Raw genomic sequence first — 26,673 nt, forward strand, 5'->3', positions numbered from 1 at the left:
TTACTCCGGACATCTAGTAAAGCTTGGAACTCGCAGTGTGGACGTAGGCAAATTGCCGAACCACGATATATCTCGTCTTGTGGTTTGTTATTCCTTTACATTAATTGTTTTACTTTATATGCTTGTTATTTGATATTGAGAAGTGTTGGGATATTGCTTGGAGGGTGTTGAAGTCTTGTCTAGTGAGAATGATCGATCCTTATGTAGAATTGATCTATTTGTTGTGGATAACGTTGTTTCTGTATTGTCATAATCATAATAATTGGTATCAGAGCATAGGTTTACGACCTAGGATTTTGAGTTTAGTGCTCGAAATTTGTGTAGACAAGGTGTTCGATTAAATTCTGAAGTGAAATTGTTTTTTGGGTTATTGTGTGTAACTTGAAAGATGGCTCCCAAGATGTCAAACACAAGGTTTGAAGTAGAGAAGTTTAATGAGAAGAATAACTTTGGGATTTGGCAAGTCCAAGTAAAGGACATCCTCATCCAACAAGGTTTGCACAAGGCTTTAAAGAGGATTAAATCTAAGGCGGCAAGTATGAGTAATGATGATTGGGAAGAGTTCGATCTTTAGGCTTGTTCATCAATCTGGTTATGTCTTGCTAATGAGGTCATGTATAGTGTGATGGGAGAAAATACCGCTACTGGTATTTTGCTCAAACTAGAGTCTATGTATATGACCAAGAGCATGACGAACAAGATGTACCTTAAGAAGCGTCTTTATCGGTACATGATGGTGGATGGTTCAACGATGCAAAAGCATGTTAGTGAGTTCCGTCGACGCCTAGCAGATTATTTGAATGTGGGCATGAAGATGATTGATGAGGATCAAGCGGTATGTTTAATATTCTCTTTGTCAGAAAGCTATGAGCATCTAATTACTACATTTATGAACAAAGAAGACGTTGATCTTGACGAAGTTCAGAGTGCTCTTCTTTCTTATGAGTTGATGAAAATGACACGAGTAGAGAATATCATTGATGTAGGTCAGGGGCTAGTGGCAAGAGGAAGGTCGTATGAAAAGGCTTCTACAAGCAATGAGAAGTCTAGGTCCAAGTCAAAGAAGCCTTTGACACATGTGAAGTGCTACAATTGCGATGAAAAGGGACATTACGTAAGTAATTGTCCTCACCCGAAGAAAGAGAACAAGAGAGATGGTAAGAAGAAAAGTAAGGCAAAAATTGAGGCAAGTTATGCTTCAGGCTCTGAAGGGGACGAATTGAGTCTCTGTGTGTCCACACAAGACTATATGGCCGAAAGGTAGATTCTTGATTCTGGATGTTACTACCATATGTGCCTGAATAGAAAGTGGTTTACTTCTTATAAGAGTATTAATGGTGGTTCCGTTTTGATAGGTAATGACGTTGCTTGTAAGATGATAGGAATTGGAACTATACGGGTCAAGATGCATGATGGTATAGTGAGGACTTTAACTGATGTGAGGCATGTTCGTGAGCTAAAGAAAAATCTTATTTCTCTTGGTACCTTAGATTCCAAAGGCCACAAGTTTGTGGGCAAAGGTGGAGTCCTAAAGATTGTTAGTGGTTCTTCAACTGTTATGAAGGGTCAAAGACATGGAACCTTGTATATTTTGATGGGTAGTACGGTGATAGGCGATGTAGTAGTGGTTGCATGTAGTAATAATTCTGAGTGCACTAAGATGTGGCATATGCGACTAGGGCATATGAGTGAAAAGGGTTTGTCTGAGTTGTACAAGTAAGGGTTCTTGAAGGACTTGAAGAAGCCAAGTATGGGGTTCTGTGAGCATTGCATTTATGGGAAGCAGTGCAGAGTCAAGTTCAAGTCAAGCAAGCACACGACAACAGGCATCATTGACTATGTGCATATGGATGTTTGGGGACCCTCCAGAGTGGCTTCAAAGGGAGGTAACCACTATTATGTCTCATTCATTGATGATCATACCCGCTATGTGTGGGTGTATATGTTGAAAACGAAAGATGAAGTGTTTGAGACATTTAAGAAGTGGAAGGCAAGGGTTGAGAATTGCACAGGTAGAAATGTAAAGACATTACGGTCTGACAATGGTACTGAGTATACATATGGGCCTTCCCAAGAGTTTTGTGCACAACAAGGAATTGCCAGACACCTGACAGTCAGGGGCATGCCTCAGCAGAATGGAATGGCAGAGAGGATGAATAGAACCTTGCTTGAAAGAGCGAGATGTTTGTTGTCTAATGCCAGTCTAGGCAAAGAGTATTGGGCGATCACGTGTCCATGGCGTGTTACTCAGATAATAGGTCACCGCCCAGCTATATATTGCAAGACACCTTATGAGGTGTGGTCAGGTAACCCAGCTGATTATAGTATTTTGCGAGTTTTGGATCGACTGCTTACTACCATGTGAGGGAAAGCAAGCTAGATCCTAGAGCTAAGAATGCCATATTCTTAGGCTTCACAAATGGGGTAAATGGATACAAATTGTGGCGTCTAGAAGGCCACAAGTTCCTAGTCAGCAGAGATGTTACCTTTGATGAGACTTCTGTGTTATCTTTCAGTAAGCCGAAAAGAGCTGGGCAGAATGGTGAGTTTACAGAAATTCAAGCTACTGAGCTTGAGTTGTCTGATGCAGCAGATGACTGGTTGGTTTATGATGAGGTACCAAATCATGGAACCACACAGCAACAGGAAGAAGAGCATGAACATCCGTAACTTGTAGTGGCTGACCCTAGGCCAAAGAGACAACTTAAAGAAGTGCACAAGTATGAGCATGAGAAGCCAGTGAAACACTATGGTCAGGTGGATTTAGTGGCATATGCACTGAATATCGAAGATGATGAGCCAGATAGCTTCAAGGAGTCTATTAGAGATGTTCATTATAGAGATTGGTTGGTTGCTATGCAAGAAGATGGAGTCTCTTGATAAAAATCACACATGGGACCTAGTTTTATTGCCAAAGGGCAAAAAGACTATCGGCAGTAAATGAGTGTTCAGAAAGAAAGAGGTCCTTCCTGAGTCCGACAGTACTGGGTACAAAGCAAGAGTGGTATTGAGTTTAGTTGCTCACTTCAACTTGGAGTTAGAGCAACTTGATGTGAAAACTGCTTTCTTGCATGGGGACTTGGAGGAAGAGATCTATATGAGACAACCTGAAGGGTTTGTTGTTGCTGAGAAAGAAGATCATGTATGCAAATTGAATCGGTCACTGTATGGGTTAAAGTAATCGCCCAGGCAATGGTATAAGCGTTTTGACACATTCATGATGCAACATGAGTACACTCGAAGTAAGTATGGACTGTTGTGTTTACTTTTGTAGACTTCGTGGTAATGACTTCATCTATCTCCTGCTTTATGTGGATGACATGCTTATTGCTTCCAAAATCATTTTGGAGATAGACAAGTTAAAATCTCAACTTAGCTCTGAGTTTGAGATGAAAGACTTAGGTGGAGCCAAGAAGATACTGGGCATGGAGATTGATAGAGATAGGAAGAAGCAACGGATAGTTGTATCTCATAAGAAATACCTTCAGAAAGTGATTTCTCAATTTGGTATGGAGAATGCAAAGTCGGTTTCTACACTTTTAGCTGGGCATTTTAGGCTTTCAACTAAGTTCTCTCCTAGTTCGGTGGATGAACAAAAGCATATGGCTAATGTTCCTTATGCAAGTGTCGTGGGTAGTTTGATGTATGCTATGGTGTGCACAAGCCCAGACATTTCACAGGCAGTTAGTGTTGTAAGCACCATATGGCATATTCTGAGAAACAGCATTGGGAGGCAGTGAAATGGGTACTAAGGTACTTGAAGGGTACCTTGGATGTGGGATTAGTTTATGGTGGAGGCACTTGTTATGTCAGTGGGTATGTGGATTCAGATTATACAGGTGATCTAGATAGACGACGATCGACTACTGGTTATGTGTTTATGATGCATGGTGCACCCGTTAGTTGGAGGTCTATGCTACAGGCTATAGTTGCTCTATCTACTACTGAGGCAGAGTATATGGCAGTGGCAGAGGCAGTGAAAGAGGCACTATGGCTTCGAGGTCTTCTAGATGATATGGGTATTGAGCAGAACATTGTTGCTTTGTATTGTGATAGTTAGAGTGTTATTCATTTGGTAAAGAACCAGGTTCATCATGCTTGGACCAAGCATATTGATGTCCGTTATCACTTTATACGGGATGTCGTTGAGAATGGTGATGTAGCACTTGAGAAAGTGGACACTCATGGCAATCCTACTGATATGTTAGACAAAGGTTGTCACCGGAGTTAAGTTCCAACATTGCTTGGACTTGCTCCAAATCCTACATGCTTGAAAGAGCCCTTTGTGGGCATGGCCCTTCAGGGCAGTTGACTGCGAGTCTTCCTTGCTAGATGTGTTCCTACTGGATGTGTTCTTGCTAGATGTGTTTGGCTCGATTTTATGTGTTAAAATCTCACCGAGGTGGAGAATGTAGAGAAAAAGACGTATTTTTCTCTCTAGTGTGAAGGGCGCGACCCACGCTCTAGTCACACCTGGACAAAGCGCGACTCGCGCTCGACTTCGCCTGATCGAGGGCGCGCCCCGGGCTCCACCGTATTTCAACTTGAAAAGACTATTTCGGAAGTTTTTACTGGAACAGTATAAATAAAGGTTTTTTTCTGTAGAAACCTAACTTAACCAAAACCAAGAAAGAGAGAGATTATAAGAGAGCAATTCTTTGTGAGTTGAGTGTTTATTTTTTGTGAGTGAATTAAGAGACTTGTAATCTGTTACTCCGGACATCTATTAAAGCTTGGAACTCGCAGTGTGGACGTAGGCAAATTGCCGAACCACGATATATCTCGTCTTGTTATTTGTTCTTTCTTTATATTAATTGTTTTACTTTATATGCTTGTTATTTGATATTGAGAAGTGTTGGAATATTGTTTGGAGGGTGTTGAAATCTTGTCTAGTGAGAAATATCGATCCTTATGTAGGATTGATCTATTTGTTGTGGATAACGTTGTTTCCGCATTGTCTTAATCACAACACAATATAATTTCAATCAGATTTTAGTTTATCTATACGCCAAAATACCCGCCCCATACAGTTGCCAAAAAAAACCCATCCGAGTGGAGTGTCGTACGACTTCAGAGTAAACCAACGAACTCGTTATGACCAAATTTCGGGAGTCTTTTTGACTTTTTTTTATTTTCTTTCTGAGTTCGTCTACCCCGGGAATATCCTCATAGGGACGACATCCGATATCCCTATAGGGATGAGTGTGCCGATACCGTTGGATCCGAGCCGGATCCAACGGTCCGAAAATCAAAAACAAATTCACATTCTCTCTCTTCCTTTTTGTTTTTGATTTTCGGACCGTTAGATCTCGGATCCAACGGTATCGGCACACTCATCCCTATAGGGATATCCTCGGGGTAGCCCAAATCTTTCTTAATTGTCCCACATCGGCGAGGCTTAGTAGTCTGGATTAGTTTAATAAAGGGTTTCACGTGTACAATACGTCAATATATCAGGTGGCGAAGGATGAGTGAGGCAAAGGATGATAGCGAAGAGAGTGCCCACCCGGTGGATGCCCCTCACCTGAGCCGGACTCACTTTTTTCTCCCTTGGGAAATTATTTAAATAATTGTTGCATACCAGTGTATATATCAACGACCACAAAAGAATGCAAGAGCTTGTACACAACACATTCTGATCATAGATAATCACTTTATTGTTCAAAGAGAAAGCTGAATGCAGGATCTAAGAGACGTCTGTATAGTAAGGTTTTTTCCTTATTAGTTTATTTTGAACAAATATCCAATTTGGTTTATAGCTTGGTTTATCGCTTGTAAATTTTTAAACACTAAAAGCCACAGCGCAGCAATTAAAAGTTACAGACAATACATCAGAACAAGTCTTCAAGCTAAAACAAATGGGATCATCGAACATGCACAGTACATGGCAGCCGATCAAAGAATCATTTTCTCTTATCAGAATCAGGTGTCTGCAAGATGAAGGAAAGAATAATCATATACTGAAGAAAGAATGAGGTTATGAGAACACGTTTAGAAGGAGAAACTTGATTCAGAACAGAAAGGTTTGTGGTTTTGTTTCTTCTATACCTGTTGGTTCACAAAGTGGGGAACTCGAATTCTCTTGGAACCATCTCCCAAACGCTTGAATGTGTAGTGATCATCTCGATCAGTAAAATCATTGCAGACCTGCAAGAACGTGTAGTACCTTGTAAGAAAACTTACCAAGCCTCCAAAGGCCTTGCAAAATATAAAGATGAGGGTTGACATGATAGCAGAGCTTGTCAGAGGTTATCAAAGTTAAGAAAAATATCTGCCAAATTTAACAAACTGCCAATTGAATCAATTCATTAATATTAGTCTAATCTCATAAATTTGGAAGAACATATAAATGGCACTGTGGTTCATGATATAGCCGTATAGTTATCCGCCTCATATATGTTGATCAGACGTCAATGCATATTTCTTTACACTGTCATGATCAAAACCATTCAAGGGAATAGTACAGCTAAATGTATAAGTTTGGTAATTACTACTTATATTGATTAGCATGTGCTTTCGACATGTCAAAACCATTGAAGGGATCTTAAAGCTAAATGTATGGACTTGGCAGTTTTTCTAGCTGTGACTCAGTCATGTCTATGTCAAACAACTGCTGCTAAGTTCTACTTAAATGAGTTTATAAATCAGATCTAGGATCCCTGACGCTTCAGATGCCATACTATTATGAGGTTATATATCTGAAAGTGCCTAGGGTTCAGCACAACGAAGATATCTGCACTGGACATTCAAAGCCCACTTCACAAACTTATGAGCATGATATCTATCATCAAAAAAGTGTCAGCTTACATTATTGGATTAATGATTAGATTTATTGTCCCCACTCCCCAGCACTTCAGATTCTAACAGATGGATGTATCTGAATTCTGAAGAGGCCTTAGGTTTTGCACAACCAAGATGCGTATTCCAAGCCATTTGCGGGAACATAACAAGGAAAAGTGAGTCAAGTATGACATAATTTTCTAAGACCTATCATGCAAGGTAAGTGATGCAATTATACATTCAAAATTTAATAGATCATTAAGTGGTCCCCGACAATTCAGATGCTACCCAATTATGAAGTGTATGTCTCAGTACTCAGGTTTGACACAATCTAGAGTGCATGGTTAAGGAACTTCTACTGGCTTGGAATAAATTGAACAGTTATCACACCTAATTGTCTTTTACTAAGCATTATTGCAAAAACTTTTTGCACGAGCGGGCCGTTTTGCCTAGGCATAGTGTGTATGTTTCAGTTTCCGTACAGACTTTCAGTGTTTAATTATCCTTCATAGTCTAAATAGAACATTGAGAAGGCATTAACTTGATTGAAAATTAAAACCTAGCATATCTGGGGTGTATTTACCTGACTTTTAATTGCTCTAACCAACATATTTTGGCATCCAGAGGCATGAACATTTCTCATACTGGGACACTGCAGTTGCAACCTCTCTGCAAACAATGCATCAACACCTATTAGGCTTCTCAAGATCTCAAGGAATTAATTGGACAATCATCCACCCAATCGCACATACACACAATAAACAACCCTAATAGAATACCTGGATGCAAGTTGGAACGGGAATTTAGATTAAGATCATGAAGCTCCGGACAGTTCAAATAAAGGGCCTGCAGTTGGCATCAAAGAAAAACGTTCAGAAACTTGAAGCTGAGAACTGAAAAGGTGGATCTCATATTTTGTAAAGTGGGGCTTACATCCAAACCAGAACAACCCCACAAACTAAGTTTCTTCAGCCGGGAATGTTTCATGATCAGCTTCTGGTAAATAAGGTGTAGCTTGCTGTTGGGTGTTTTCTGCAAATAATTGGGTTCACCGGCAGCTATTGTACTGTTAGACCCATTTTCTTCGTCAAAGTTTTGAGAATCTGGATCACATATGGTCATTCCACAATCCATAAGTTCAAGAAGAGGTAACTGAGCTGTGGCAAATTGAATGCCACCTGAAATGCAGAGAAAGTGAACAATATTAATGAATGATCAATGCAATGCTTTCTAGTATTTTTTGCTGAAGCAATACTTTCCTGTACTAATGGAAGAAAAGGAGCATAGGGATAGTACATTAATTGAAGTGATATTAGGACAAAGAGCAAGGAGGAGTCGACATAGAGTCTCAGGTAACTCATTGCAGATCATTCCAATTCCACCATCACTGATGCTTGACCTAAACTCAGATCAAGACACGTATAAGGACTCATAGATCAACTGCAATGCTTGAAGGCCCAATTTAAACTACAATGTGTTCAGCATTATTGCCAAACCCAGAACAAAAAAAAATCAAAGTATGAAGGATGAGACACAAAACAAAGTCTACAAACTAGGTCAAGTCGAATGAATTCAACAGACTACAACGTTATGCTGGACATATGGACTATGAGGTTAAACTATCATCATCAACGTCCGCACACAAATTATGGATTATGAGGTTATTCTTTCTTAATCATTTACACCAAATGATTGAGTATGGATAAAATTAAGAAGGTAAATTAGGACAAGATGGCCTACAACTAGAAGAACATCAAGAAACAAGAAGCAAACAATGAGAAAATAAGAAACATGGGACCAATCCCCACAAGACTATCCGAATGATAGCAAGTATCTCAAAAGGCTCGGACTCAACTTGGTTTTTGTCTAAGCCTGACTCCTTTACCAAGTATTTACCTCGACGTAAATGGCAGTTATCATGGACCATTAGTTCACCAGTAAGCATTCATTTTTTTCCTAGATCGATTGGGAAAGAAATGTTATAATATATGTAGAAGAGCAACAATCAAATCTCCAATCAAAATAAAGGGCAACTGAAACGATATGTCACCATATTACTCTACCTCAGTTTCCTTTCAATGAAGAGACACAAGTCTCTCATTTCTCTTAATGAAACAGAGGATTCTAGCAGTCGAAACTAAGGCTTAGTAACATCACAATAAGATTAACGAATATAAAGGATACAGATCCAATGCGTAATTAGTTTATTGAATAGTTTAGTACCAGGTGATCAGTAGTCATGACACAAAAGAACATAGTTGGCTGCTTTTGTATGTTATTGTAACCTGAAAATCATCTCAATTAGTAGCATTCTCAATTTCTGATCAAGACCTACCCACTAAGATCAAGCAATTCTAAGTTTGGATAGCTTGATGCAATGGCAGCTACAGATGCATCTGTGATTTCTGAACCAAGTACAAGAGACAGCATGCGCAAACCACTGGCACATCAAAAAAACCAAACACTAATCTTAGTCATACCCAAGAAAAAAACACATTAAACTGCATCAAAACTAATAACAAGCAACCATGTATTACAAACTATTACAAACCTCAAGTTTGCATCTGCTAAAACAAGCACAACAGCATTACACAATCGAACCAATGCAATATGAATGTTTCGCAACCTCCGACAACTCCTTCCAAAACTATCCACCATAGTAGCAAGATCCGTAAAATCATTTTCCTGTCGAGAGAAATCAAGTGAAAGCTCCGTCAAGTTCGGACAGTTCATAACCTATAGTAAACAACATCACAAACAAAATCAACTCACAGAAACAAGTACTATCAAACTAAAACCAATAGCCCAAAAACTAAGTTACCGTCTTCGAAAGTGAATGAAGATTAGACAGCCACAATATTTACAAACTCGATGAACAGATATTCAAGTAGCCTAAATTAGAACACCCCTCGATTTTAAGACTAGTGAGACACTTCTTATCTGCGACAAAACGCCCCAACTCATCACTGCAATACACAGTCCCATAATTCATTTCAAAATCAATCATACACAACCTACATTGCACAAAATAAACAAATCGAGACGTACCCAGTAAACCTACATTGCACAAAATTTAGTACAGACAATTTTTATCTGCCAAACCAATAGAGTTGACAAATTAATCAGAGCAGTAATTTATAGATAAACTTAATTCAATGTAATTTCAATCAGATTTTAGCTTATCCATGCGCCAAAAAACCTGCCCTGTATTGTTGCGTTAGGAATTGAAAATGTTTGGTGTCAACTATTGTGGAATTTAACTCATGGAAGCTTCATACACCGATTCAGCACTTACAAATTACAATGTCCATAACAGCAAAACCAACAGATTTAAGACACAGTTATCTCTTCTGCCATCCAACAATCTCCCACTAAGTCTCCAGCGTCAACTCACCCATCCGAGTGGAGTGCCGTACGACTTCAGAGTAAACCAACGAACTCGTTATGACCAAATTTCGGGTGTTTTTTGGACTTTTTTTATTTTCTTAATTGTCCCACATCGGCGAGGCTGAGTAGTTAATAAAGGGTTTCACGTTATTAGCAGAATAAGGTGGCGAAGGATGAGTGAGGCAAAGGATGTTAGCGAAGTAGGGACGTGAGCCACTTTTTAATTTCAAAGTTGACTGGTCAAAATTGTTCTTTCTCAATTATTTTTGCGCTTTTGGTACTCAAATTCACGCATATCTGTACGGGGTGAATCAGGCTAAAGAAATCAAATAGGATAGGATGATTGGATAGGTAAAGGCCAAATAGACCAAGATCGAATATACACCTAAAGTGAACTCTTGGACCTCAACTGGTATAGAGGTTGTTTTCGCTTAAATCCACACACCAATCTATGAGATGTCCATGTACGCCTAAGAAGAGCCCTCATGCCAATTAAGCGACTATCGACCATAGTCCATAACTGATGGCTGCATTTCAAGATTGTGTTTGAAATCAAGATTCCATGAAAACTACCACAGGAGAGAGGGAGTTTGCGCATTCGAAAATAGATCCACTATTTCACAAGTACTTTAAACTTTTCAGGAAGCCATCTCTAGTCTATCAAACACATGCAGTTGAAGAGTCATTCTTGGTGGAGTGGTGATGGATTGCAATCCGAATAGGTGCCTAGGGTAAAGTCTTAGACGCCCAAAACACGTTATCCCGCCTTGAGTAAGGAAGTGCCCTGAAGGCCGGCCTGAACACCTGTTACCCCTCAAGTCAGATTCATGGCTATTGGGGTGGAGCTGAAGGTGTAGTCCTGAATTACACCACTCAGTGAAGTGCTCAACGTTTGGCTCTGCATATCCTCCAGATGAGTCCACCTCGTGCTATTCAGCAACTAACATTAGACAACTATTTTGGTATAACTTGGATTGTTCATTGGTTTGGAATCTGTATAGCTCCGCGGTAGAGGGTTTTCAGGTGTGTTCACCAAAACTTCAGTGCCACCTTGAGAGTTGAGAAGGTGAAGTTGATACTGGACCTCAAAGTAGCACTGGAACCATTTCTGTTAGAATTTCTAACCTTCATCCCGGCAAGGTGGTTAAATTAATTAATAGTGTACAATATCTGTAATATCTTCTTTCCATAAAATGGCTGAAAACACAGAATGGACAAGGGTATAGTACCCCACAAGACAACATTGCTAGCGTATATATCTACAGTACCGTCATCTTCTTTGGACTAATTACTGCTTCCCTCATTGCCACCACCAGATGATCATTAATCACTGCCACCACATCTAGTGAGATTCATATATCCGTTTTATGATATCACAAAATGAACTATCGTGTTAAATTAAAGGGGAGCGATACCCCCCACATTTGAAGATCTCTTTTGCAAGACCCCCCACATTTGAAGATCATTTGCGATACCCCCCACATTTTCAACTTCCATCGGTCAACCGTTAGTTAACTTCCATCGGTCAACAGTTAGTTGATTGAGTCAAACCATAAGAAAAAAACTCAAAAAAAATAATAAAAAATTGACCTAATTAAATAATAGAGGTTACCAAAATACCCCTCCTCTAAACTGACCATTTTATTAGGAAAAGGAGTGGTCATGAGTTTAAGGAGAGTGTTTGTATGAAAAGAAAAACACAAAGGGTGTCGTGCAGCAGTTGCAGTGACATGGGGCACGTGCCCCAGTGAAATTGTCCAAAAAAAAAAAATACTATGTATTGCGAGAACAAAACATCCAAGGCCCAAGCCCAACCGATTCAACCGAACATACCACTTTCTCGCTTCCTCGTACAGATAAAAACACATGTGGTTGTCACTTTTCAACATTTTGATTTCAAAAATTCAAACCAGGTGCTGCTAGCCTACTACTGCATACTGCTACACTTATTCAAAGCTTATTCTCTTCAACTTTCATTCTCCATTTTTAATTTCCTACAGTAGTCTCTCTCTCTCTCTCTCAATAATGAAAAATCATAAAATCAATAGTTTGTTTCAAAAAAGAAATCGTGAAGATGTGTCTAATCCAGTGGCTCCTATTCAAAATATTCATAACAATGAGGAAATGGAGATGGAGCCTAGATCGAAAAAGATAAATCTAACTTGTATTGAGGTTGATGTGTCAAATTTTGAATCTGATCCTGGTTTAATTTATGACCTAAAGTTTTTGATTGTCATCCAAAGGATCAAGAAGCTGTTAGAAGGGCATATTTGCTAAGAGGGCCTAATCAACCATTTCAAGCTCACTATCCACCAACACAAGATGGAAAGAAGGTTTAGCATTTCAAGAAAGACTTTTTCACTATGTATGGAAATTGGTTGGAGTATAGCATTCACACGGACGCTGTTTTTTGCTTACACTGTTACTTGTGGAGGCGAGAGTCTGGAGATAATAGGGATGCTTTCATCAATGGTGGGTTTAGGAGTTGGAAAAATTGCAGAAGGATTGAAGATCATGTTGGGAACCATAATAGTGCTCATAACGAAGCGTGTATGAAAAGTGAGAATCTAATGAAACAAGACCAACACATCAAGAACTTAATTGTCAAGCATTCGGACCAAGAACGGATTAACCATCGACTTCGTTTAACTGCTTCTCTTGATGTTATCCGATTTCTTTTGTGCCAAGGATTAGCTTTTTGTGGTCATGATGAATCTGAAAGCTCTAAAAACAAGGGAAACTTCCTTGAGCTTTTAATATTCTTAGCTCTTCACAATAAAGTTGTTGACAATGTCGCTCTTAACAATGCACCGAAAAATCTCAAATTGACATCACCAATTTCAAATCTCAAATCTCAAATTCAGAAGGCTTTAGTAATGCAGCTGCTGTTGAAACTGTTAATGCTATTATGAAAGACCTTGGAGAAGAATTATTTGCCATTTTGATTGACGAAGCTCATGATATGTCGATTAAAGAGCAAATGGCTATTTGTTTGTGATATGTTGACAAGAAAGGTTGTGTGATAAAGTGGTTTGTAGGCATGATGCATGTCCCTGATACTACATCAGCTTCACTCAAGACATCACTTGAAAAATTCTTCGGCATACATGGATTGAGTTTCTCGAGACTGCGTGGTCAAGGGTATGATGAGGCTAGTAATATGCAAAGGCAGTTCATTGGGCTAAAAGCACTCATTTTGAATGAGAACAAGTCTGCAATCTATGTACACTGTTTTGCACATCAACTTCAGTTGGCACTTGTCCATGTCGCAAAAGATATCAAAGAGATTGCTTCATTTTTCACCTCTATTAGCAACGTGGTGAATGCTGTTGGGGTCTCTTGCAAGCATAGGGATAATCTTCTAAAGAAAGAAGCTGCTAGAGTGTTTGAGCAACTTAGAAATGGTGAACTATCAAGCGGTAAAGGACTAAATCAAGAGCTTGGTGTTAAAAGACCTAACGACACACGTTGGGGCTCACATTATGGTACATTAGTTAATTTCATTGTTATATTTCCCTCCGTGGTTGAAGTTCTTGATGAGGTGATGGAAGAGAGCTCAAGTTCAGATAAAAAAGGAGAAGCACACGTTTTATTAGATTTGATGCACTCGTTTGAGTTCATTTTCATCTTGCATTTGATGAAGAATCTATTGGGAATCACTAATGATCTTTCAAAAGCATTGCAACGAAAAGATCAAGATATAGTGAATACTTTAGCTTTAGTAAAAGTATGCAAGGAGCGTTTGTAGAAAATGAAGGAATGTGGTTGGGATTCGCTACTAGGTGAGTTTTCTGCATTTTGTACAAAACATGGTATAGACATGCCTCAAATGGATGCTAAGTTTGTTCATCGAGGAAGATCCTAAAGAAAAGCAGAAGAGGCAACTAATTTACATTATTATTAGGTTGGATTCTTTTATGGTTGTATCGATAAGCAATGTGTTGAGCTTGATAACCGTTTTGATAAGGTGAATACGGAGTTGCTTCTTTGTATGGCTTGCTTAAACCCCAATGATTTGTTTGGTGCGTTTGATACTAACAAGTTGATTCGTCTTGCTGAATTTTATCTTGATGATTTCTCCGAGCAAGAGCGTATAGTCTTTCAAAATCAACTAGAGATTTATGAGATTGATATGAAATCCAATGATGCCTTTAGAACACTTAAAGGAATTAGTAGTTTGGCTAGAAAAATGGTTGAGTTGGGAAAAAATATTATTTATAACTTGGTTTATAGGCTTATAAAACTCTTACTGATACTACCGGTTTCTACTGCTACAGTTGAGAGATCATTTTCAATTATGGGCATAGTGAAGAATCGTCTAAGGAATCGAATGGCAGACGAGTGGTTAAATGATTGTCTCGTGACATACATAGAAAAAGATATTTTTGATAACATCAGCAATGAGGCAATCTTGAAGCGTTTCCAGGATGCGGGTCATAAAAGGAATTTATAACTTTCATTTTTAGAATTGTTAGAGTTCAAAAGAGCGAAATGTATTTTGACAACTTTAGTTTTTTTTTTGTATACTACAATGGTAATCTTTTTGCGAAATAAAATTGTGTACACTAGTGCTTTGCTTAAAATTAGAAAATTATTAGCATATGAGTCAGTGAGTGCCCAAGGTGAGGTAAATTCCTGGCTCCGCCACTATCGTGCAGTCTCTAGTTCTCGATCTTTAGTTGACGGTAATGGCGAGGAGAATAAAGAATATAGTTAACGTTGTTAGTAGCAATGATGAGCAAGATTATTCTGACAACTTTAGTGAAGATTGTGGTTGTGGTTATTTTGAATCGACTAATATTAACGAATCAGTGAAGGTTGTGGAGGTGAATGGAGAAACCGAAATTGAAACCGAAAGTGAAAGTAAAGCTGAAGGATTTCATGGAAGTTTATATGATAGAATTAGGGGTCTAGAATTTTATCAACCAACCCTAGGGTTTTTCTATAAAATCAAAGAAGAAACACCGAGATTAAGTTATCCTAATTTGGTTGATATGCAAACAAGTCGGAGCAAAGTTTTGTAAGTATTTTCATATGATCGAAACATTTAGTGTACATAGTGTTTGGCACACAACTATGTATACTAAATGTAAACTCTATTTCAACATGGAAACAACATTGAATTATTTGACACAACTAATGATGGAAACAACATTGAATTATTTGGCATACACTTAATGATGGAAACAAAATTGAAGTTTTTGAAATACGCTGTGTATAAGATGATAAAGAATATGAAGAAATATAGACTTCTCTTCCTTGATATGGTTTTCTTTTAAAACATTAATCAAACATTCCAGTTTTAAGAGGCAAAACATATAAAATATCCCGGCGTATGCCCAGATCCAAAATCTAGTACAAATTAAAACGTTTATAGACTATTGAGAAAAATAAAACAAAAAAAATTACCTTCACAAAGTGAACTATCACGTTAAATTAAAGGGTTCTCTTTCCACGTATCGATATGTATCGCGAATTAACGCGGAATATAACGAAATTTTGCACTGTTACCTCACTTTTATTTCTTCCCCAATCCTAAATTTCTCCCGTTAAACCCTGCAAAATTCTAGCGTTAATCTCAAAAAACCCTCTGACAATGAAGCTAAGATACGCGATGGTTTGTTCATCAAACCAAAACAGAAGCATGGAAGCACATTCACTATTAAAAAGACAAGGGTTCGATGTATGCTCATATGGTACTGGAGCTCACGTGAAGCTTCCAGGTCCTTCTTTAAGAGAACCCAATGTTTATGAATTTGGTACTCCTTATAAACAAATGTTCGATGACCTCAGACGTAAGGACCCCGAACTGTATCCTTTATACTTGGTTTTACTGTGTTTTGCTCAATTTTTAGGTGATATTGATATTGTTATGTTTGTCCTTAAGTTTATTAAAGATACAAGCGCAATGGCATTTTGCCAATGCTTAAAAGAAACTCAGGTGTTAAACTTGCGCCTCAACGTTGGCAAGACAATGCTTCTGATGGAAGTTTTGATGTAGTGTTTACGTTTGAAGAAAAGGTCTTCGATATGGCTATTGAAGGTTTGTAGTCTACTGCGTTGACTTCTTATTGTGTATATTTGTTTACATGGTTAGTAATTGAAGATGTCAGTCTCAGTACTGAAGAAAATTTGTTCTTTCGTTCACTTTAGTTACTTTTTATGTTGATAAGAGCACACGTAGAATGAGTTGAGGGCGATAGAAGTAGAAATATATCTGCAGCCATGAGTTTGTCAAGAAAACCTTTTTGAGCCTTGAAAAAGTAGCTGAATTCAGCTGTCTCACCTGTAAAGATAGGTTTGATCTAGAAGAAATAATGTCAATTGAAACTTGATTACTTGAACGGGAACCATGGAGATCCGGGTGGTTCTCTAGTGAGAGAGGGAGGGAGTTAGTCTTGTTAGAACAGTATTTCCTGGAAAACCAAAGTTTGTACTTACAATTAGTACGGTTACTCGTCTGACGTTCTTTCAAGAAGTAAGATTTGCAAAAAGACCAAACGTAAGATATTATGGAAGTCATATTCATATAGATATGTATATATAAATGATAGATTTGCTAGTTTTGTACTTCTGTGGTTGAAAATTTATCTTTATGAGGAAAAATATTACATATCCGAAAAACGAACTCCGTTGAGAAGATCCAAAGTAGTAATAGCATACTAGGCAAAACTACTTCTTGATTTTCTAATAGAGAAACAGAGGATCCTTTGCTGGGTAGCAGCTTCTTAGGGTGTCTATTTAAGTGCGGGACGGAGAGAAAAACTAGGGAGTGGTCCACTATGGAATTAAAAGGAACATAATGGAATGGATCAGTTACTGTGTTTCTCTTTGGAAAATTGGGGAAGAGAAAGGAAGATTCGAGAATGAAAGTAGTCATGTTTGTTTATGCAAACTGTGCAAAAGGAAAGGAATCTTTTAAAATGATATTAATAATAATAGACAAAGTCAAAGTAATCTTTCCTTGTTTAACTGTTTTCTTTTTAACTCTATACTTTTCAATTCCGCTGTCGGATACCATAGGGAAACCACCCTTTTCCTCATAAACAAGAGAAAACTATGGAAAAGGTGAACCACTTCCTTCTTTTCCATTCCTTTCCTTGCCTTTTCACCGTTTAGTTAGCATTTTATGAAAGTTTTCTTCTAAACAAGAAATGTCAGGAGCATGGTCTTTTAAGGTCTCACCACATTTTAATCCTTGTGCTTGCAAATATGGCTTTTCCTTTCCTTTTTGTTTTTTTCCTGCTCCCTCTTGGTCATTGTTGAAGTTTTAAAATACAAAATCCTTTTTATCTGCAGCGAGGTTATTAGTCTTAGAAGATAAAATGACTTCTCTTATAAAAAGCAGTTGCCTCGTTTCCAATTCACCCTTAAAAGCCTTCTATCTTACCCTCGTTTAGTCTTCCATCCTCGCCCGAGAAAGTAAGAAACCTGATTTTAGGTTATTCTATGGTAATCTATAATTAACAATAGAATTTCAAATATGTTGAAATTAGTTTAGCACTCTTCCATGTTTGTTGGAATAGTGTCATGTCTCACCCATATATACACAGTCCAGCTCCTAAAAGGATCTTAAAATAAGTACCAAATCTAAAACAACCCACAACTTCACCTACAAAATGAATTAAAACCTGATTTTTTGTGGATATGATCTACTGGCCATAAAGATCATCTCTACAAAAATTCATCTCATTTGATATTTTCTAACCTAAATAAAAATTGTTGTCCACTTTTGAAAAAATATCTAGCGGTCCAGAAATATCGAGTTTTTGCAATCATCTTTTGCCAACGTTAAAAATTGTCAAACGGGCTGAATTTTTGTAGAGATGATCTTTATGGTCAGTAGCTTATATCCACAAAAAATTAGGTTTTAATTCATTTTGTAGGTGAAGTTGTGGGTTGTTTTAGATTTAACACTTAATTTGGTACTTATTTTAAGGTTAGGAGCCGGGCTATATATATATATATATTTTGGGGAGGGACAAAGTACCACTCAATTTCACTGATTAAAACATCAATATTAACTATTTATTACCAAAGCTTGGGAGGGGTAGCAGCAAGTAATCTCTCTTTTCTAGAGAGAATTAAGATAGTGATAAAGATACCTTGCATACTAAAACAAGTAAAGACTAGCACTTTTATTCTACAGATGAAGGATATAGATCCTTGCACCGTGGCATATTACAGAATTGGAAGACTGAACTGATCTATAGAGTAGAGAAAAAACACAAGAACTGGTCCTATAATTGACAGGGATGTGCCTCTGAAAAGGATTGGCTCAAGTGGCCCTTTGTCAATTCAGAATACTGGAAGTCCTTAATATATCGCTCATCAACCACTCCAATTGCTACAGCCTGATCAAATGAATTACTTGCCCATCATATGTCTTACACCTATTAAGTATTAACCAGTTCAATATCCTTTAGAACTAACTATCAACTTAGTGATCCAACTTGTCGACTTTTTTCGATTTGGTGAGTGGACTTTTTTTTTCATTCAATTTGACCTCTACTTCAATTTTTTTGGATTTGGTGATTCTGTAAAAATCAAGTTGACAGACGTTAATTATTTTCATACATGGCAATGGAAATTCATTTTTTTTCACACGTGACCTACAACGACCTAGAAAATATGAAAATACTGCTGGGATGCGTTAGATTGCTGGAGTCTACCACACATGTCTATGCTTCGAGATATTAAACAAAATATTGATGAGAGAAGATTGCAACCCGTGGCACTATTCAGAAACCAGTACCACTAACTCGACTGAGTATTTTGAGCGAAAAAATGATTGATCTCGCCATGATTGAAATAAAAAACGATTGAACCCTAAATTTTTAAAAACTTAACGTCGAAGAAGGAGAACGAAGCCATTGACTAAAGGAGGATGAAGACATTGGATTGGATCAACGAGTGAACGGAACTGCACGAAGAAGGAAGAACTAGGGGAGGTGGTGCAAGCATTGCCACCACCAAGAACAAAAAGAAGGAGATCGAAGAAGAAGAGAGTCAGCTAGTTGTTCTAGTTTGAAGTCCACTTCCTCTGTTTGTGTCCATGTTCTTCTTTGAGGGTCTATGTTCTTGTTTAAGTATGTGTGTTGAGACTGTTTTTGTTTCGAGTCCATGTTGTTGTTCTAAAGCTAGTGAATGTTCTAAAAGTTCTTCTAAAACAGAGCAAGTTTCATTACATTCCAAAACAATCTGAGAATGTTTAAATCCGATTGAACCAACTAAAAATCAATAAAATTACAAGGATTATAATGAACTTGTTCTTCTTTGTAAAAAAAAAATGAGTTTTTGGGAACTGACAGAGTTTTGGGGAAGAAATGAGTTGGGGAAGAAGCGTATTTATTATTTAAGCAGATGAAATATGACCGTTGGATTGGTAATTTTAAACCAAAGTCGAGATGGAAGCGAGCCCATGTGGAATGTAGTGTACGCCTATATGATGTCATTTTGTCATTATTCCCACGTATGAAAAAAAATTAATAACTATTGCCACGTATGAAAATAGTTAACGTCTGTCAACTTGATTTTCACAGAATCACCAATCGGAAAAAATTAAAAGTAGAGGTGAAATTGAATGAAAAAAAAAGTTCACTCACCAAATCGAAAAAAGTCGACAAGTTTGATCACTAACTTGATAGTTACTTCTATCCTTTAATAATTCCTTCCAAACTTCTTATACGGAGTCAATGTTTCGAATATCAGAATGTGACTACCTCAGCTGTCAAAGAAATTTATTAAAAAATCAACAAAAGTTTGGTTTACCTTGTGCTTCGCCTTACCTATTCCATGTTTGGCCTAGACTGCTTGCATTTAGCCTGTGACCTTCATATATATCCTAGGATGTTCACCTTTATCTGGGTTTGCAAAACCAAGATAAAGAAAGGAAACAAATGAAAGTAAATATACAAAGCTGTCTTCAAGCATCATGTTCCTCCATATTACGACCTTTTGAAATCTTCGAGAGACCTTTTTTTGGTTAAACAGAGTTTACTTCTGCTATATAGTTGAGTGATTTCCGATCTAATGTTTGGTTCTTGATTCTTCAATTGGGAATGAACTTGTCTGAAATGTCATGCTTTGAACCATCATAGATTGTGTATAATGTATCCAGCCACTGTGTGGATATTCTGCAGATCTTCACAATCGAGAGCATGTTTTGATGAAAACTGTATTGGTGATCAATTTGGAAGTAAAAGATAACCACGAGGAGGCAGCTGTGGGTGCTAGACTTACATTGGATTTATGCCAAGAGGTGTGTTTCCAGTTTTAAAAATTATCTTCTTGCGGTTCATATAATGCTTGTCAGATAATATGTCGTTACTATTTATTTTTATATGTTCAATATTTATTTTGCTATTTATTTATGTTGTTGATAATGTACAGCTTGAAGCAACTGATTCATGGGAAGAAAACATTGACTCCATTGTTGCTGCATTTGAAAGGCAGCATAGGCGAAAGCTTGTATATAGCATCTCTTTTTATTGAAGATAAAACATAGGTACATCAGAAAGATTCTATTCCTTCTTGTTTGTTCTTACTGGTTACTTTTTTGTTGATTTCCTCTCTTATGTACTATTTGGGCCAGTGTTTAAAAAAAAGTCATGATCCTCAAAGCAGTCTGCCTCTGCGAGGTCTAATGTGAGCCTCAGAGGCGCTTGAGCTTGGGGGCTTAAGCCTCAATCACGCCTCAATGGCAACCAAAAAGTATTTTCAAAAATTGAACAATTTTCCATACGAGTAAGGTTATTTTGTCCTTTGAACATTGATTGAGGGTGGTTGCATTGATAAAGTAGAAAAAAACTATGTTTTTACGATCTTTTGCTCAGCCATTGAGGATTAAGCCTCAGTGCACTGATCTCCGAAAAGGCTTAAGGGATGCCTTGAGGTGCAAGTCTCGGTGCGTGTTTTTTTAACACTATCTGTGCAAAAATGTTGCATTGATTTACACATCATCTGAAAGAGACAAAAGTACACGTCAAATATTTCTGAGAAGATGATAGGAAGATTGTATTAGATCTACAAGTCGGAAGCAAGTTGTAGGATTTCTTTATTGTTTCTGGTCTTCATTTGCTTTTGATGAGTGCATTGTGGATAAGGGACTTCTAAGCTATACATTTTATAATATATGAATAGGTAGCTGTTCAGTTCTGTAATTTGAATACTGCAAATAGATATGTTAAATATCATTTGTGTTACACATGAGATCAATTAGTATGTACCATTGATCGTTCTGGTGGAGGAGCAAGGATGGACAATTCGTATACATATATCAAATATGATCTTTCCAGACATCTAGATCACTGTGTGTGTGTGTGTGTGTGTTTTCCTTTCTCATTATGTAGTCTCTATGTTGTGGATTAGGCACAATTCTTACAGTCTTGAAGAGAAGGGTTATATGGAGACTAAAAGTTGATCTGGTATGCCCAACTGCTGCCTAAACGACTGGTCTTATTGGTGTCGTATCAACTGACAGGAATGAGGTTATCAGAAATGACAGGATTAGCCATGATATTTAATCAACCCGAGTCAGAAGCTATCTGATCGGATGAAGCATGAGAGCAGCTTGTCTACAGCTCCGTCAAAAGATGACTAAATATTATTTCACTTTGGTGGAGAGTTGTCACTGAAGTTTATTATTTACAATTACAAATTGACAATATAACACAATGTTTTTGGGTTCCATGCCATCATTTCAGGCATCTTGTTCTCATTCATATAAGCTTCGTTTTTGTTTTTTTGGGTAAAGATCTAAGCTTTGTTAGTTGGGAATTGGGATCCTAAGTACTGCTCTATCGTCTCCCCCTGATGTTTGGAGGGTAACACTAGGGCTGTCAATGGGTTTTGAGAAAACCCGAAAACCGACCCGAACTAAATCAATAAAAAACGGTTTGGATTTTGGAAATTTAGTTTGCCCTCCACAAATATTGGTTTGGTTTTGAGTTTGCTTTTTACCAAACCGATTTCAACCCGAACCGAAAAATAATATTTTAATAATATTTATGATTAATTTTGTATAGGTTTTATGACTTATCAATTGTGTCTAAAATTAATTGATTTGATTTTATAGTTTTCGATTCGGGTTGATTTGGTTTCGGTTTGTCTTATTGATTCGGATGAAATATAATATTATCGGTTCGGTTTAGTTTCGGATATTCCATCATCCGACCCAAACCGATCCATTGACAGGCTATGCAACACTCTCCCTTTCTTCTAATCTTCTAATGAAGAAAGTGTCCTCCATCCCCAAATCTCCTTCCATCATCTTCTTCATCATCTTTCAAATTCCCATTGGTGCAACCTTGGTCACCGCTGCTATTTGGTTTTCTAGTAATAGTAGAATGAACTACTTTTAAACAACATACAACTCAATGAAATCATACCAAAAAAAAGAAGTAAAGGAAGCAGTACCACTCCATCCTTACTGCTAAAATAATGCTACAAAAAGCACTTGCTAATCTCACAAGTCTTTTAAAATAAGGTAACTTTATTTTCTACATGATCAGTACGATATAATAATCTGGAGGAAGTCCGACAGCTTTGATTATGTCAAATTGTTGAGTGAGGAAACTGTAGAAATAGAAAATATCGGATTCATCTGTAGCATATACTATTTCACCCATTCGAGTGGAATATGGCATCGTCCAGTTGATGTATTGGCGAGGCGGAGCAATACTAACCATCATATCCCAACCGTTGATGTTATAGTCAATTAATATCCAAAACTCCAAACAATTATTGGATGTCAAAGATGATAAACACAAATTTCCTTCAATATGGAAGAGACTTTAGTACCGGACTGTTGATTTAAAGGGTTTGAATGACCCCGAAACTCTCGCAAAGTCAATGTAGATGATCAAAGGGAGAATGGTGTTGTACCCATAGTACAAAATATCAGGATAGGGCAAAATATCGATTCCTGATTTATAGATATGTATCGTGGATATATTTCCTTTTTTGAAGATATTTGACATTATTTCATATGCAAATATCGTAGATATCTCTAAAATATCGACAAATATTGTAGATATTGTGGATATTTCTTGATATATCATGATATATAATTTATATTTATTTGAAATATAATGATAAATATTAAATAAAATTGTTATCTACACAAAATATCACCAAATATCGTAATATATCCTAAAATATCAATAATATTATAAATATCATTGAAATATTATCGATATTTGTAATTGTATATATCTCTAAGCATATCGCAATATTTACATATCTTTTGCTGAATTCTCAATATTTATCATGATATATCGTGATATTTTGTACTATGGTTGTACCAATACAATTTCCTGCATAATTAAAAGGGGTTGTGTAGAAAGTTGGTTCCATCCTATGTTGCACGGATGCGAACACTGACGTGGCGACTCGGTTATATAAAAAAAAAATAGGATGCGGACGCAGCAAAGGACGCGGAAATTAATTAATATTTATAATTTTATTTTATATAAATTAAACATTAAAAACTAAATTAAATGTATCAACATTCATAAATTCAAAACTATTAAAGATAAATAGCCACAAAATTAAGTTTAATATTTCCTAATCAAACTTTAAAAACTGTCACAAGTCTTAACAAAACAAAAAAAATTAAAAAAATTGAGTTTTTTAATATTATTTTGATTTATATATATATTTTTTTAGGTCAAAATCTGCGTCCTGATCATGTTGACCGCGCGTCCTGACTGCATCTTGACCATGTTGACCGCGTCCGATGTGCGTCCATGCCGCGTCCACGTTCAACGCGGACATAGCGTATGAGGAGGTGCGTCCGTACTTTAAAGGTTCCATCCATCTATGAGCGTACTCGTTACTGGCTCCACAAGTTGGTTCCTAAAGTGTGCGCGGATGATGCAATTTGGGTAACTATTCCATGCCAGGACTTCAAAAAATTACCCCAAGCTAAAACTTCCAAATGCCCCTTTCCCGCTCTCAAAGTACTTTGTCAGTTTGTCTTGGTAAATCGACTTTTTCTTCGGAAATTGGATTACATACACTCAAATTATCTCGATCACAATCAACAAAACATAATAGACCATTACAATGGCGCAAGCAGCTGATTTCAAAATGATTTTTTTTTTTATCAGTGTGTTGTGAATAACTAACAATGTGGAAACAACGTTATCCACTATAAATAGATCAACTCTACACAATGATTGATCATTCTCTCTAGACAAGACTTCAACACCCTCCAAGTATTATCCCAACACTTCTCAATGTCAATTAAACAAGTATATAAAGTAAAACAATTAATATAAAAGAAGAACAAACCACAAGACGAGATATATCGTGGTTCGGCAATTTGCCTATGTCCACACTGCGAGTTCCAAACTTTACTAGATGTCAAGAGTAACAGATTACAAGAGCTCTCAATTCACTCACAAAGAATGAATACTCAACTCAATAAGAATTTCTCTCTTACAATCTCTCTCTTTCTTTCTTTTGGTTAGGTTAAGTTTTTACAGAAAAAACTTTATAGTTATCTTGTTTTTCAAAAAAATAAGTCGTCTTTGAAATCGGTGGTGGTGGCCTTTGGCCGGCAAAAGTCGAAGCGTCGCGGCGCTAACAACCTGATTGTTTGCCAAGAGACGAGCGCGGGCGCGCCCTTGTCCAGGCATACATAAGTGCGGGCGCGCCTTACACGAGAGAAAAAAAAAAAAACTCCTTTTTTCTCTACATTCTCCACCTTGGTGAGGTTTTAACACATAAAACCGAGCCGGACACATCCAGCAAGAAGTACTAGTCCCCGGAACTCGCAGACAACTGCCCCGAAGAGGCATGCCCATAAAGGGCTCTTTCAAACATGTAGGATTTGGAGCAAGTCCAAACAGTGTGGGAACTTAACTCCGGTAACAACCTTTGTCAGCATATCAGCAGGATTGTCATGGGTGTCCACTTTCTCAAGTGCTACATTACCATCCTCAACGACATCTTGTATAAAGTGATAATGTACATCAATATGCTTGGTCTGAGCATGATGAACCTGGTTCTTCGCCAAATGAATAGCACTCTGACTATCACAATACAAAGCAACACTGTTATGCTCAATTCCCATATCATCCAGAAGACCTCGAAGCCATAGTGCCTCTTTCACTGCCTCTGCCACTGTCATATACTCTGCCTCAGTAGTAGATAGAGCAACTGTAGCATGTAGCATAGACCTCCAACTAATCGGTGCACCATGTATCATAAACACATAACCAATAGTCAATCGTCGTCTATCTAGATCACTTGCATAATCTGAATCCACATACCCACTGACATAGCAAGTGCCTCTACTATAAACTAATCCCACATCCAAGGTACCCTTCAAGTACCTCAATACCCATTTCACTGCTTCCCAATGCTGCTTCCCAGGATTTGTCATATACTTGCTTACAACACTAACTGCCTGTGAAATTTCTGGGCGTGTGCACATCATAGCATACATCAAACTGCCCACTGCACTTGCATAAGGAACATGAGCCATATACTTTTGTTCCTCCACCGAACTAGGAGAGAACTTAGCTGGAAGCCTAAAATGCCCAGCCAAAGGAGTAGAAACCGACTTTGCATTCTCCATACCAAAACGAGAAATTACTTTCCAAAGGTATTTCTTCTGAGATACAACTATCCGTCGCTTCTTCCTATCTCTATCAATCTCCATGCCTAATATCTTCTTGGCTCCACCTAAGTCTTTCATCTCAAACTCAGAGCTAAGTTGAGATATTTTAACTTGTCTATCTCCACCATGCTTTTGGAAGCAATAAACATGTCATCCACATAAAGCAGGAGATAAATGAAGTCATTACCACGAAGTCTACAAAAGTAAACACAACAATCATACTTACTTCGGGTGTACTCATGTTGCATCATGAATGTGTCAAAGTGTTTGTACCATTGCCTTGGCGATTGCTTTAAACCATACAGTGACCGATTCAACTTGCACACAAGATCTTCTTTCTTAGCAACAACAAAACCCTCAGGTTGTCTCATATAAATCTCTTCCTCCAAGTCCCCATGCAAGAATGCATTTTTCACATCAAGTAGCTCTAACTCCAAGTCGAAGTGAGCAACTAAACTCAATAACACACGAATGGAAGTATGTTTGACCACTGGGGAAATAAAATACCTCATTGTAGTCGACTCCTTTCTTTTGTGAGAAACCCTTTGCTACCACTCTTGCCTTGTACCCAGTACTATCAGACTCAGGAAGGACCTCTTTCTTTCTGAACACCCATTTACTATCGATAGTCCTTTTGCCCTTTGGCAATAAAACTAGGTCCCATGTGTGATTTTTATCAAGAGATTCCATCTCTTCTTGCATAGTAACCAACCAATCTCTGTAATGAGCATCTCTAACAGTTTCTTTGAAGCTATCTGGCTCATCATCATCAATATTCAGTGTATATGCGACTAAATCCACCTGACCATAGTGTTTCACCGGCTTCTCGTGCCCATACTTGTGCACTTCTTTAACTTGTCTCTTTGGCCTAGGGTCAA

The 26,673-nt window shown here is 37.6% G+C and overlaps 4 protein-coding genes and 1 non-coding gene across 6 annotated transcripts; 3 read left to right on the forward strand and 2 right to left on the reverse strand.

Moving 5' to 3' along the window:
- Positions 1-5,682: 5,682 nt before the first annotated feature.
- Positions 5,683-11,253, reverse strand: LOC147517894 (F-box/LRR-repeat protein 17-like). Its single transcript, XM_086589944.1, has 11 exons — positions 10,076-11,253; positions 9,829-9,873; positions 9,602-9,746; positions 9,332-9,516; positions 9,116-9,220; positions 8,039-8,179; positions 7,714-7,957; positions 7,560-7,626; positions 7,364-7,449; positions 6,049-6,147; positions 5,683-5,930 (listed from the first exon to the last, which is right to left on the reverse strand). Exons 4-11 carry the CDS (start codon positions 9,511-9,513, stop codon positions 5,904-5,906), a joined length of 951 nt encoding a protein of 316 aa, XP_086446070.1. The 5' UTR covers positions 9,514-9,516; positions 9,602-9,746; positions 9,829-9,873; positions 10,076-11,253; the 3' UTR covers positions 5,683-5,903.
- Positions 8,769-8,886, reverse strand: LOC147517895 (small nucleolar RNA snoR111). The gene has a single exon (XR_015214529.1). It is a non-coding gene; the product is annotated as a small nucleolar RNA snoR111 (small nucleolar RNA).
- Positions 11,254-12,530: 1,277 nt separating the features above from the next.
- Positions 12,531-13,079, forward strand: LOC147517896 (uncharacterized). The gene has a single exon (XM_086593744.1). The coding sequence runs from the start codon at positions 12,531-12,533 to the stop codon at positions 13,077-13,079; it is 549 nt and encodes a 182-aa protein (XP_086449870.1).
- A 128-nt stretch (positions 13,080-13,207) lies between these two features.
- Positions 13,208-14,620, forward strand: LOC147517897 (uncharacterized). Its single transcript, XM_086593745.1, has 2 exons — positions 13,208-13,894; positions 14,072-14,620. The coding sequence occupies exons 1-2, from the start codon at positions 13,208-13,210 to the stop codon at positions 14,618-14,620; spliced, it is 1,236 nt and encodes a 411-aa protein (XP_086449871.1).
- A 900-nt stretch (positions 14,621-15,520) lies between these two features.
- On the forward strand, positions 15,521-21,856 carry LOC147517898 (uncharacterized). Of its 2 annotated transcripts, none has more exons than XM_086589946.1 (5): positions 15,521-15,978; positions 16,065-16,210; positions 20,310-20,428; positions 20,560-20,674; positions 21,538-21,856. In XM_086589946.1, exons 1-4 carry the CDS (start codon positions 15,764-15,766, stop codon positions 20,659-20,661), a joined length of 582 nt encoding a protein of 193 aa, XP_086446072.1. In that variant the 5' UTR covers positions 15,521-15,763; the 3' UTR covers positions 20,662-20,674; positions 21,538-21,856. The 2 variants fall into 2 exon arrangements, with proteins under 2 accessions (XP_086446072.1, XP_086446071.1); XM_086589945.1 differs by having other exon boundaries at positions 15,678-15,978; positions 21,650-21,856.
- The last annotated feature ends 4,817 nt before the right edge of the window (positions 21,857-26,673 follow it).

This window comes from Coptis chinensis, chromosome 2 (genome assembly GCF_015680905.1).
Source record: "Coptis chinensis isolate HL-2020 chromosome 2, ASM1568090v1, whole genome shotgun sequence".
NCBI classification, from domain to species: domain Eukaryota; kingdom Viridiplantae; phylum Streptophyta; class Magnoliopsida; order Ranunculales; family Ranunculaceae; genus Coptis; species Coptis chinensis.

Coding starts and splice junctions, on each gene's coding strand:
- LOC147517894 (XM_086589944.1), bottom strand. CDS start 9,513: ATGAACTGTCCGAACTTGACGGAGCTTTCACTTGATTTCTCTCGACAG. Junction 7,627..7,713: donor GGGGTTGTTCTGGTTTGGAT/GTAAGCCCCACT, acceptor TGCCAACTGCAG/GCCCTTTATTTGAACTGTCC. Junction 5,931..6,048: donor CCCACTTTGTGAACCAACAG/GTATAGAAGAAA, acceptor TTCATCTTGCAG/ACACCTGATTCTGATAAGAG.
- LOC147517896 (XM_086593744.1), top strand. CDS start 12,531: ATGTATGGAAATTGGTTGGAGTATAGCATTCACACGGACGCTGTTTTT.
- LOC147517897 (XM_086593745.1), top strand. CDS start 13,208: ATGATGCATGTCCCTGATACTACATCAGCTTCACTCAAGACATCACTT. Junction 13,895..14,071: donor ATACTTTAGCTTTAGTAAAA/GTATGCAAGGAG, acceptor CATTATTATTAG/GTTGGATTCTTTTATGGTTG.
- LOC147517898 (XM_086589946.1), top strand. CDS start 15,764: ATGAAGCTAAGATACGCGATGGTTTGTTCATCAAACCAAAACAGAAGC. Junction 15,979..16,064: donor AGACGTAAGGACCCCGAACT/GTATCCTTTATA, acceptor AGTTTATTAAAG/ATACAAGCGCAATGGCATTT. Junction 16,211..20,309: donor CTTCGATATGGCTATTGAAG/GTTTGTAGTCTA, acceptor GATATTCTGCAG/ATCTTCACAATCGAGAGCAT.